The following is a 13,436-nucleotide window of genomic DNA, read 5'->3' as shown; positions in this document are numbered from 1 at the left end:
TCAAATAGTAATGGAAATAATAATTCTGCTAAACCATAGTTGTTTATCAACAATCATTTGGTTGAGCGAGTAATTATTTTTTTTGCTTGTTGTGGAAATCTTAAGTTTGGTTTACATAAACGCTTTGAAGATACTTCCGATGAATTAGACTCTCAGTTATTACTTTTTGAGGCCATCAACTATTTAGCAAAAACCGACTAATTAAGAGGACAATAGTTTCTCTATCAAACAATTTGACATAACTACCTAATCTTAAGGGGTACCCTTAAATTGATCCCAAACTAAATTAGGTTTACTTAAGTACGGAAAACTACTTAATCTTAAGGGGTATTTTTAAAGTGGCATATTTCAAATTACTTAACGTTTTGAAAATTAAACTTCCATTAGGTCACCAACATTAAGTGATGGCCTATACAAGTATTAAAGCGATTTTCGTTCTCACGTAATCTATAGAGCTCTAAATTTCTAAAATGATTCCTTTTAACTAGACAAATTTGGTGCTTTTCTTTACTAAGAGGGGTCTATTTGGGGATTCAAAACTTCAAAAATGATGAGTTAGTGAAAATCAACTTCAATATTTTTCCAAGTCATCACTTAACATTAAGGACATAATCAATTACCGTTGGTGGCATATTGAGTGTCCAATTTTCTAAACGTTAGGTAGTTATTTGTTTTAAAAAAGTTGAAACCAATTTGGAATCACCTCTAAAAATTGGGTAGTTATTCATACAGTTCTTAACCCTTCATCCTTTGATGTCACATTATCAACCTAAATTACTGATTAGAGGATTTTTTGTTTAAAATGTGTTTCAAATTACCAATTCAACAATAATATATGTATAAACATCCTGCTCCAGTCAATAGTTAGGTGGAAAGTTAAGAAAAATCTCAGGTTCTTCTAGACATGATGAGTTGGGATCTAAAATCAAGACGAAAAACGTAGTCAATAGACAAGAGGTAAATATTCCTATATTACCCTTTGTTGATCCCGAAAATTGGAGGATTAGGATTTTTTTTGGCATTGTCAGTTTCACAAAATATATGAATACAAATTTCATAGCATGCAAGTCAAAGTTAATTAATGAAAAATGGTTAAAATTTATAAAATGACTAACTACATTTTCATTTTACCAATGCCACGGTTGTGTTTGAGTGTGACATGCACGTGTGTGTGATAGAGGGAAGGAGATAGGTTGAAAGAAAGTCAGAAAGTCAACAGCATACTGACCTGAGTTCCCACCATTAAACTGATAAAGTAACATAGAATAATAAAACTTATTGGGAATAACTCGACCTAGCAAAGTTAATTAGAAGATGACGCTTATTTATCTGTATTCAAGTTCAAATCTTTCTTTTGGAGTTTAAATTAGATTTATAAAACCATTGCTCGTTTGAGTGATGCAAGCATTCGTTAAAATCCAGAAAACTCCAAGAGAGAGTACAAACTTTTGATGAGTAAAATATGCAAATAAAATCATTATCACCAACTGATTCTCGTTCTCATATGTCGCCAATATTGCAAGAAATAAATAGAAAAACACCAATACATCATATAATTTCTTACATTACATTAATATATGCTTCACTTTCATTCAATTTTCAATTTAGGTTCAGAATATCTATAAATTATCTACTCACACAGGAATACTAGCTGAAGCTGTTTTTTTTTTTTTTTTTTTTTTTTTAATATAATAAAACTATATATTAATCTTATTTTGCTGCTTTGAAATTATTAATAATTCCAAAAATTATCCAGGGCTGCTGCTTCAGCTGGAGGATCTTGATCACCATATGGCCTTGTTGCCATTTCAAGATTGGACATGACTGAAGAGATTTCAGCGTTCATATCGCTTGTGAGGCCGGTTTCTTGGGACACACTCACCATTTCCCTCTCTGTTTTGTAGCTCTGCTGCCTCATGTTTGCAGCATTGTTTTCTAACAAGGCCTTCAGAATGGACTGATCTTGCAGTATATCCGAACCGGGGAACTTGAAACTTGTCGAAATTGGAGCATTATGAGCAGAGTAGAATGAATTGGGAAGTGGGATTCTTGGGAAAAAGTTGGAAGAGTTTGAAGAAACACCAAAGAGAGGATTGTTGTTCATGTAATCAACAATATTCCCTTGGTTTCTTTGAACATCAGTGGGATCAGGGTTGGAGAAGCAGGGCACGTAATGGGACTCAGAAGCAGGTTTGGCCTTGGCAGGGCTGTAGGGCGAAGAATCCATCAATGGTGGTAGGCCAGAAGGACCAATTTCATTTCCGAGAGAAGCCAAAGTCATAAATCCAGAAATATGGGTTTTCTTGCCACCAGAATTCTTTTCAAAAACTCTGCAAATCACCCATTCATTCTGCAAAGTGCAACACAAAAAAGGCACAAATAAAACTAGCATCAAAATACATGAACAAATAAACATAGTAAAAACACGAGAAACTTACCTGCAACGGAGATGCTACTGTGGAGTTATCTCAATCCAATCACGAACCACCACATGCTTCAATTTATTGTATAGCAGTGTATGTTCAGCCTGGGATACCGCCACAGTAACATCCCGTTGCAAGAAATTCCATATCCAAAAACAAGAAAACAGGGGAAGAGCCATACCTTTGCAGTTTTGGGGAGGTTGTGAACAGAGAATTTACCATCCAATCTATATTCATGCATAACCCAGTTACTTTTTTCTCCTTTCGGGGCTCTTCCTTTGTAGAAAACCAAGGTTTTCTTCATCCCAACCAGAGATTTTGCTCTGTAGATCTCCTTATCTTTCCCTGTGGCCTTCCAGTATCCGGCTCCGGTCGCCCTGTTAGTCCTCAGACCAGTTGGGTACTTTCTGTCTCTCACACAGAAAAAGTACCACTCCTTTTCTCCCATTTTCGCTTTCACTTTTGCGAAAAACCAAAAACAACAAAGTAAATCAAATCGAAACAAACAAAACCCAAAACAATTTGATCAAAACAGATTGTGTTATAGAAAGAAAACAATTGGGAAGTTTTGTTTTAGGAAGCTTACAAGGCAATTGCCAAGGCTCTGACTTGTTCAAGTCCACCTCCCCCATAGCTTTACAAGAGAAGCTGGTATCAATGACCTTCTTGTGCAAGTAGTGGGAAATAAGCTCTTCATCGGTTGGATGGAAGCGAAACCCCGGTGGCAAATCGATCTGATCATACTCCTCAACAATCCCAGCTGGAACGTTTTCCATTTCTTCCTTGTATGATACCCCCAATGATTCTTGTCTAAAACCCTTGATTCGAAATCTTGGTTCCGATCGGAAAGTAGAGTATTTTCGCAATCCACCCTCAGTAGACTCCTCACAAACTCTCAAACTTCAATGGGTTCTCCTAACCAACAGCTTCAACTCCCCAAATCTTAAAACACCTTATAAAGAAAGCAGAACCAGAAAAGACTGATGCAAAAAGTGCTTTTCCAAGGAACAAAATAGAAATAAAGCTTAAGGAAAAGGAACAGGTAATTGGAAAAAGAGGAACGAAAGAAAAGAAGCCATAGAACAAATTGTATAAGCTGAAAGATGGATTCAGATTTTAAGAGAAAGAAAAGCACTCCGGGAAACAGAAGCATCTAAATACTGGTGTTTTTAGAGAGGAAGAAACGTGGAATGGAAGGCAACTTAGGTTGGTCGTTTTAGCTTCTCTTCAACTTTTTCTGTAATAATTCTACCCCATCTTAAAAATTTGACCATTTAGTCAAACAACCCATCCAAGTACTGTGCATGTAGCTTTGATTTATCAAGGTCATTAACATGCGCCTTATTAAAATTTCAAACAAAGTATTTATCAAGATCATTAATATGCGTCCTATTCTCTTTTTTGTATTTATTCATTTTCATATAAATGAATATCGTACTGTTTTTATAAAATAAAAAAAATGTTTTTCAATACCATATGTTATGAAAATACGACCATACATGCTATGGTATATAACATGCACCGTATAATAAAAGGTCAAGATTTTCTTTATTTATTTTGTCAAAAGGTCAAGATTTTCTTTATTTTGTCAAAGGTTAAAATTCTTGTGCATACCATATTCCGTTCACCAATTTAGTATGTTTCAATTTTGTGAATACATTATTTTGATTCTATTATAAAAGTTCAATTGATAAATCAAAAAGTTGATGACATTTTTTTTTATTTTACTACATTGATATTTTTACATTAAGGGGAGAGAGAGTTCGGCTAAGTCACACAATAAACAGTCTAATTTAATATCAAATTCATTATTTACGAGATTCGAACTTTAAATCTCTTACTTTTCAAGTGGAAGAACTTCAAATTCGGGTGAGGAGGGCCACAAAGGTGCTTGATTTCCACTGTGACATAAGCCCTCATCAAATTGGATATATTTTAAGTTCAGCCAATCATATTCATTGTGAGAGATCAGTGGATAGGACTCTGATGTTACTGGATATTTGTTTGTATTTGCATTCCTGAATCATCAGCACGCGTGACAAAGAGAGTGACAAAAAATAAAGAAAAATAGTTTGAAGCATTTAGAAGAAGATTGGAATATAATCTATTTTTGATGAAAATAAAATTAGGGCATTCACGAAAATAAATATATATTTTATGCAAATATAGTGATACCAGCTGTGAAAGATTACAGAAGTTTTGCTGTGTCCAGCTCTCAAAATTAGTTAAAGCGCGCTTTATTCACTCGAAATTGACCTTTATGACCCTCTTATTTCTGAAGCATATACCAAAAAAAACAGATGAAAATGGGGTTGAAGCAGACACTGCATGGACTTTCATGCAACTCTCACTGAAAAGTGACAACAATTAGGTCGAATAAAAAATATCAAAATTAAAGTTTGCGCCACGTAGTCCGCGAATGATTTTTATCTGTCAGTTTCTTGAGAGAAATTGCATTATTTGTGCTCGAAATCCTAATTTGTTTACCAACTGACTCTTTGTCTCGCGGTAGTAGTGTTCTTAGAGTCGGACGACATTCTAAATTCATTTCGCCATTATTTACGAGATTGTGTAAAGGGTGGTGCTAAAGGATGGTGCTATCCACACATCTATTTTTACTTCTCACACATTTTTTTCAATTTTCAGCTGTTGGGTATAATGAATTGAAGAAAATTAATGGACAAAATTAATAAAGGTGTATAAAAGGTAAAAGTAAGTGTGTCAATAACACTATCCTTGTGTAAAATATGATCAATGTTAATTCACAAACTTTGTAATGAGCTAAAATTATGTTCTCTCTAAGCACCCTTAAATATTGACCACAATAATTAATCAAAGTTTAAACTTGTTGCAATTAAGGGTGATGCATGTAAAAGATGAAGTGATTAAAGCCATTAGTGGTTAGTGGTTAGGTGAAAGAAAGTTATGAATGAATTTGTTAATATATCTAAGCTAATTTGTCCTCTCTTTTAAGAAGACTAGTGCAATTTCAACTCTATGAACCTATATAACGTTTGTTTTTTTTTCCTTTATGGTTAAATCAAATGCAAGTTTCAAATGCTGCTTTTGGAATTCTGATTTGACTTTATTTCATAAAAATCTTGAATAATGCTTAATTTCTACAAGTGATATGCAATGTATGTTAATTTAATACGATCACATATTTCATAGTAATCACTCAATACTTGCAAAAAGTCTACAATTTCGAACAAATTTAGCTCCATTTTGACACAATTTAGAGGCTATTCAGTATTTCGCATTGACTTATTCGTTTCTTAACTATTAATCACCATATTTTAAGTTATGACTAAGTCAAATATTTTGGTCATTCTAAGGGTGAAATCAAATCAGCTAAAATCTCATGATATATATTTTTTCATGTTGTCTACCCAAAACGAATTGGTTATTAATGGAGTTTGACTCTGGTGCGCACGTGTATAGTTCTTTGATCACTCATGTTGGGCGACTCTAAATTAACTCGCATTCTTTGTCAATTTAAAACTAAATCAACTTAAAAGGCTTAACTTGTTGCAGTTAAAATATAAGACATGTATAATTGTGTAAATCCTAGTAGATTGAGTTTAGGAGTTTTATATAATCTTTTTTACTTGTTAGACAAGTAAGCCCATTATGTTTACTGTAAATAAAGGCATAAAGTAATAAGAAATAAAACACAAAAAACTTTCTTACACTCTCTCTCTCTCTCTCTCTCTCTCTCTCCCCCCTTCAGATAATGGAGCTTGACTCTGGTGCGCACCTTGATCTCTGTAATTCTTTGATCATTCATGTTGGGGACTAAGTTAACTCGCATTCTTTGTCAATTTAAAAGTTAATCAACTTAAGTCACTTAGTACTGCGGTCTAGTGGTATTCCTCTTCACTTGTAAGTGAGAGGTCTTAGTCTCGATTCTTGTCAAAGGCGAATTTGAACCACATTATTGCTAGCCCATTGTTAGCCTTAGCCACTCTCCGACTCCCCTAGTGTAGAGAATATCGTTTTTTTGAAGAAAAAAAAATTAATCAACTCAAAAGGCATAAATTGTTCTTTAGTTAGAATTATAACACATATGTGATTGTGTAAATCATAGTAGATGATTCTTATGTAATCTAGAAGATCTAGGCTTTCTTACTTGTAGGACAAGTAAGCTCGTTATATTTACTATAAATAAGGGCACAAGGTATGAGAAATATGACACAACCTCTCTTTTCTCTCTCCGCACCCTTCTCTTTCCTTCAGTTAAATTTAGGCCTACAACATAAATATTTTTGTTTTACTTTCTAAAGCTGGCTAATGAGACGGATCCAACATACTTAAGATTATTTAATTTAAAAATTATATGTTATTAAAACTTCAAAATAGTTATCTTGCGATTTTCTCTAGCGAACAAAATAAGTGAGAAATGATGGAAATATCACTATATTGAGGTTCAAGAACATTTCCCATTATTGGATCATTATTTTTTCAGTTAGTCTCTAAAGTATTAGTTTCCCCATAGGTTTTACTATTAATATTTTCTCTTCACAAAAAAAAAAAAAATCTCCATCTGCGTATGGAATGCGCATGCACGCCCTGAGTTTGCCCTCTCGCACAACTATAGCGAGACTGACCTCTCCTTTTAAGGAAACAATTCCAAACTTCCAACCACGACTGGACATATATGCCCTTAGCTTGTCTGAGTAGTTTCAATCATGTAGGTCACCTCAAAAAATGGACCAATCAACGGTGTCCACATCATGCCACGTATGTGCCAAGAATGAAATAGACAGACACTGCCGCACCTGATCACAAAGCCAAACCACGAATTAGGTATATTCCCAAATGTCAAACCCTCTCTTTCGAAATTATTGCCCTAATTACGATCATGAAGAACAGCAATAATGAAACTGGTTCGTCTAAATCAATTAGCTGGGGTTTTGACTGTTTAAGTGGGTCCTGTTTCCTTTGTTGCAACATGTGGTAGTCATGGAAACATACATCTGGCAAGGACTGGTTGGTCAACAAGCCACGATAACCATGAGAAATAATGAGTTAGGCAAATGTCAAAAGAAGATGAAAATGAAGGTCTCCGTTAATATTACGAGAATTTTAACGAAAAATTTGTGGTATTGTTTATTTTAATGAAAAATTATATTTTTACATTAAAAAGTCAATTCTGGTACTATTCACTTTGCCCTTTATTTTATCTTTATCGTTAAAATTCAAAGTTTTCAAATATTTTTCGTTAGTTTTCCTTAATATTAGTAGCCGTTTTATTTTGAAGCTGTGGATGATCTACATTTCATGGTTCGATCTGCCTAACTTGGGATGTGATTGCAGTGATCGACATGTATGTATGTATGTATGTATGTATGTATGTATGTATATGTGTGTGTGTGTGTGTATGCTTTTTTTTTTTTTCTGAATAAATTTTGTAGATAAGGATTATGCGATATCAGCTCTTTGTCAACTATCGTGCGCGAGGCACCGATCCTCCCTCGAAAGAGAAAAGACCGTTTCTAGAAACCTTCCGCCCGTCTACTAGGTTTTATTAATAATATGAAAAGAAAGGAAAAGTAAAACAAGCAGAGGACTAGGCCAACGCCTGCCGAAAATAATTAACAAAAGTGATATGTTCTAGTTCATGAATACTCCAGCTTTATTCACTTGAAATTGTTTACATAATTTAGCTGTTCATATATATATGTGTGTGTGTGTGTGTGTAATTATATTCGTAAATGTATTGTACGTCGCTCCTTTGCAATCGTAATATACGTATTTTATTGTGGTTCAAAACATCCCATTTTGTTATCACTGGATTCTTCTAATTTTAAAAGCAATAATGGATTTAGATTCAGTAAGCAATCTTTGTTGGCTTACAATACAGCAGAAATTAAAGGAGTTATGGGTTGGTGGATAGAAATTTTGTTTTACATATAATGCACCTAAACGACGTGTTTGTTGTGAAGATGTGGAGATTTTTTTTATTATTATTTTTTTTTATTTTAAAATTTTGGAAAGTTAAAAGATGTTGCAGGAGCTTATAATTTTTTGGGTGAAGTGCTGATTTAGTCTTAGAGCTATCACTTCAGTGTAAAATTAGGTCCTGAACTATTTTTTCGGCAAAATAAGTCCTTAAATTCATTAAAAATTGATAATTCCATCCCTACTATTATATTCGAAGTTATTTTATCCAATTTTTCGTCAACTTAAGTCACTTGACACACTTTAGAGTGTAGTACCGTTCTTGTCTCGCCTACAAGCCCATAACATTTCATATAGATTGCGAATCTAATGTCTAATTTACCCTCCAAAGTAACTCTATACACTATTTCTTTGTGTAAAATTACCAATCTACCCTCCAATATGTATCACATGCAAGTAACGTGACTTAAATTGATGGAAAACTAAATATAGTAACTTCAAGTATAATATTAGGGATGTAATTGGTAGATTTTTATAATTCAATGATTGATTTTTATGGAAAAAAATAGTTTAGGGACCTAATTGTCACTTAGTGATCATTTAGGGACTAAATTGACAGTTCATCCAAAATTTTTTAGTGTCAAGTTATCTTGAGTGCGATCGACCTCATGTATTTTTTATAGTATACTAGCATATGGGCACACACAAAGTGTGAGAAAATTTTTTATTTTTGTTTTTGAAATAGAATGAGAGAGGAAGAGAGTGATAGAAAATGCGCGAGTGGGAAGTTTTTTTTTTTTTTTTTAATTTTTTTTTTTAATTAGAGATATGTTAGGATTACATGTAGGTAAGGCTTTGAAAAAAAAAACAGTAAAATTTGGTTGTGTGAAATTACATTTCTGCCCCATATTTCTTATTCATGTTCTGTTTGAATTTGAGAGTTAAACTGGTAATTTCATAGGATTTTGGGTTGACAATGAGTGTTTTATTAATTAGTAGAGATGGGTGTGCATGTTTGACCATGAGCTCAACAGCCATACATACTCCACGTCATTTTATATCAAGGCATTGCTCCCTACAACCACCGAAGCTTCCTTTACCCATGCTCGCCGACAAGCTAATGGAGTTGCTCATAGACTTGCTCGTTTTGGTCTTCAGCTTAATCATGACTGTACTTGGGATAATTCCCCCCGGGTTTAATCATGGACGCCCTCGTAGAGGATGTTCCTGGCCATGATTAGCCTTGTAATGGTTTTGGTTATGAATACATCATCTATCGTTTCATTAAAAAAAAAGTACAGTACGATATTTCGCCTTCATATAGATAATCCCATTGTCATTCCCTCGGTGAGATAAAAAAAGGTTGCAAAGAAACAAAAAATTGTAATATTTTGGAAATCATGACTCAGTGTAATGTAGATTTCTAAGATGATTTGGCGTAATCCATTTGGCCTAATCCTAACTCCTCTTATTAGGAGGAGATTATGATGATTGACAATTTTCTTTGACTCTCCACTCATTAATTGTAATGAACAAATCTACTTGAAGAAAATTAATTAAGCAGGAATTTAAACAGCCAGTTAGTTTAAGCCATCCTTAAATTAAGAGGTTTTGAAAGTTTAATTTACTGAAAGTCAAATAGAAGCAAAGCTAATAAAGTAATCAAGATAAGATCATTAAGTAAAACAATGTGTTGTTTTCACATTATATTCATCAGATTTTGATGACCAGAAAGCGAGACCCACAAGGATCTGATATGAAGTAAGCTATTGCAGACGTGTCTGTAGGCAAAAGTTGAACCAAATAAAGAAGAAGAATAAACATTCCACAAACTAAGATATTTTGTATGAAAGCCACAAATTAAATGGTATAATTAGGTTGCTAAACAGATGTTGTCTTAAAATATTATCATGTTGTAGTACTGGCAGCTCTTATTTAATTATGTTAAACATATTTAAGTAGCTAGGGGCTGGGAAAGTGGTTGAGAAAAAGAGGGAAAAAGACACATAGAAAAAGAAATAATTAAGGATCTAAAAAACTTGTGCATTTAACAAATGCTAATTGAAAAAATTTTTATATGAACAACTAATTTAAAAAAAAAAAGAAGATCAGTTAGCAAATACCAACTACGTTTAACAGGATTCCGTCAACTTAAACGATTCATTCGTAATAATTCAAGCTTAATATTTTGACCATTTGGTTCAACTAATCGAGCGAATACATGATGATGAAGACCATGTATATTTCGATTAATCTGGTTAGGGTTTTAAGTAATTATTGTGTGAATAAAATATCTCAAATTGGTACAACCAATTCATGTATTATAGTACATAGATGGACGACGAGTTTACAGTTATAAAGTATAATATCAATATAGATTAATGTTAGGTAGATCAATTTTTAAGACGAAATATGCAAACCATGTGATGTGTGACCAATAGAAAATAAACATGTTAATTAACATTTAAGTGATAATTCAATCATCAATAACCATGCACGTCATATAGTTTACAAAATATAGTTTAAATAGATAGTTTGTCTAGCATTACCCATTAATATATATATCCACAAATATTATAACTGGTATACTAATCGTGAAGATGTTCCATTATCCATCAATATTTAAAAATCTAAGTACCATAATAATTGCCTCAAGAGATTGACAACAATCTCTGATAATTGCAATGGATGGGGTAGCATATAAATATATATTTCAAGGGTATATGGAGGCATGGTTGGACAAGGGTGACCAAAGAAATTGCGAATTGTGACAAATAAAGTAATGAAACAAAGCATATGAAGCCAACAATCACAGAATAATAAATTAGCTAACCTTGATGTCATGAAAGGTTTGATTGCCTAGGGTTTCAAGTCTATATTATTCCATGAGACAGGTTTGCATTTTAGAGACTAAGAAAATATACAATGGAGCAGTACATATATAATTTTAGCCAACAATCACACAATGGAGCAGTACATATATAATTTTAGTTTGATTAGAGAATAGAAAATTTAAACTTGGGATGTTTTCCAATAAAGCAAAGATACAGCTAGCTGGTTTTTGTTTATTTTTTCATTATCTCTTTAATTTTCATTTTCAATGCGTTAACAAATAAGTCTTAAATTATCATGATATAGACTTTATCAACCAACTAAACCTAGCTTTTTAATCCCAAAGATTAGACAGGTTGAGCTACGTCGAATTAGACTAAACTAAATGATTTTTTTAATTCCCAGTGTGTCTAAATGTGGCTTGGCTTCAAATGCATTTCATGCTTGAAGTAAAAGCTATTGCTTTTAGGCTCTAATTATGATTGATGAAGACATAAAGTGATCAATAATTCATCAAAGCCAAATCAATTATAGACGAATATCAGCTTCAATGAGCTCAAATTGTCTTGTACAGAATGCCATAAACGGAGGCCAATTTAGTAAAGTTAGCTAATATGTAGATACTAAAGTACTATTCTATAGATCTAGACGTAGCCAAATTAGATAGAGTAATGCGCTTCTCCTTTGTATATATCAAAGTTTGAATCTCTCTCCTGTAATTTAGTTTAGATCGCTCAAATGAAAAAATAGTTTGTTTTCTCTTCTTTTGCCCACTTAGCCACTAAGAAATTACACTCAACTAATTTCAATCAGTTGGTTTGGTTTTCAAGCATAAGGCCCATGTGCAAAACGGCCTAACACTACCATAACAAGGAATGAGTAAATAGAAAAGCACTTGTGAGCTTCTTCTACACACACCAACAGAGCTAAAAAGCTCTTTTGGGCATGTGAATCGTAAAGCATTTTCCTTTTGCAATGTAACAACTGAAGCTCATAAATTTTAAGAAAGCCAAAGTAGAAATGTCCATTTGATTTGAGTTGTGGCTTCACTGGGTACACTTCTTTCTTCAAAAGTGCTTCTCGGTTTGCACCAGTCAACGTGTTTTTCCAGAGAAGCTATCGATTTTGTTTTTCCATGGCCTTATGGATGGCTCTCAAAGTCCCTAATAGTCTGTGTTTTTAAAAGTGCTTCTTGGATGAATGTATTTATCTTTCCAAGCAAAGTCCCATGCATGTGAACAAATAAATTCAGGACAGGAAAGATAGTTCAGAAATCGCAAAACCACTCATTGTTTTCATCTATGAAGGCAAACCACATAACAGGTTGAACTTTATTACATGCAAAATTAAACTTTTAAAGTCCAACCCAAAAGCATCCATCCAAACAAGGAAAAAGTAAATCCAAAGTATTCGTCTGAAAAAGGAAAGGGTAAACCACATTAGAGAATTGCACAGAAATCACAGACGCATAACTGATGACACTAAGAGGTGTTGTGTATTAGTAAGCTATAATCTCTTTACAGTATGATAGTTGGGTGTAACTGAGGATATTCGCTATTAGTATATCTCTCTTCGCATGAAACGAGGTGGTGTTATGTGTTGATTAGAAACTGTGATCTCTTTATGTGGAGATTCTTTGAATGATCTCCTCTTTTTCGTAGACCACATTATTCTATTCGAGGGGGAAGATTAAGATAAGTCACAAAATGAGTTTGTTATAGTTAGGTATTGGACTCACCATGGACTCGAATAAGAGGATTCACATTTACCAATGGAGAGAAATATTGTTAGAATGTAGTGTTAGTAGCTTGTGTGTAATCTCTTCACTTGACATGAGGTGTTGTGTGTTATTTTCTGTTCGTTTCATCCTAAAATAATTTACTTAGAAATCCAAAACGGAGAAAAAGAACAAGGCCCATCAAAAGTTGAAGGCCCAAGAACAGAAAGGCCTCAACCAAACTTTTGTTACCGTTTCAAGTTTTCTGCAAATCTTGCTATTTGATGCAACGTTTGGTTGGATTTGTAACTTTGTTCTCACACGATGGCTTATCCAAGAAATACTCGTAGTTCGCTTATATATGACCGTTGTTTGGGTTAATATTTGAACATTGGGTTTAAATAAAGAAAAGCCTAAGGATGCCAATTAAAGAAGACTTACTCGAAGCCCAACATCGAGCCCAGAAGCAAATTGAAGCCTTCTCAGCCAAGATACAAGCCACGTGCTTACAATGAAAATGACAGGTGATGGAGACTAACCTACTACCAGCCAAAGAACATTTT

General features: G+C 33.5%; 1 protein-coding gene across 1 annotated transcript; it reads right to left on the bottom strand.

The window, feature by feature from the left end:
• Positions 1–1,660: 1,660 nt before the first annotated feature.
• On the bottom strand, positions 1,661–3,569 carry LOC137713196 (NAC domain-containing protein 100-like). Its single transcript, XM_068452468.1, has 3 exons — positions 3,010–3,569; positions 2,605–2,882; positions 1,661–2,350 (listed from the first exon to the last, which is right to left on the bottom strand). Exons 1-3 carry the CDS (start codon positions 3,197–3,199, stop codon positions 1,733–1,735), a joined length of 1,086 nt encoding a protein of 361 aa, XP_068308569.1. The 5' UTR covers positions 3,200–3,569; the 3' UTR covers positions 1,661–1,732.
• Between the last annotated feature and the right edge of the window lie 9,867 nt (positions 3,570–13,436).

This window comes from Pyrus communis, chromosome 13 (assembly GCF_963583255.1).
Source record: "Pyrus communis chromosome 13, drPyrComm1.1, whole genome shotgun sequence".
Lineage (NCBI taxonomy): Eukaryota > Viridiplantae > Streptophyta > Magnoliopsida > Rosales > Rosaceae > Pyrus > Pyrus communis.
Note: the sequence above shows the minus strand (reverse complement) of the source record. Positions and strands in the feature narration are given on the sequence as shown.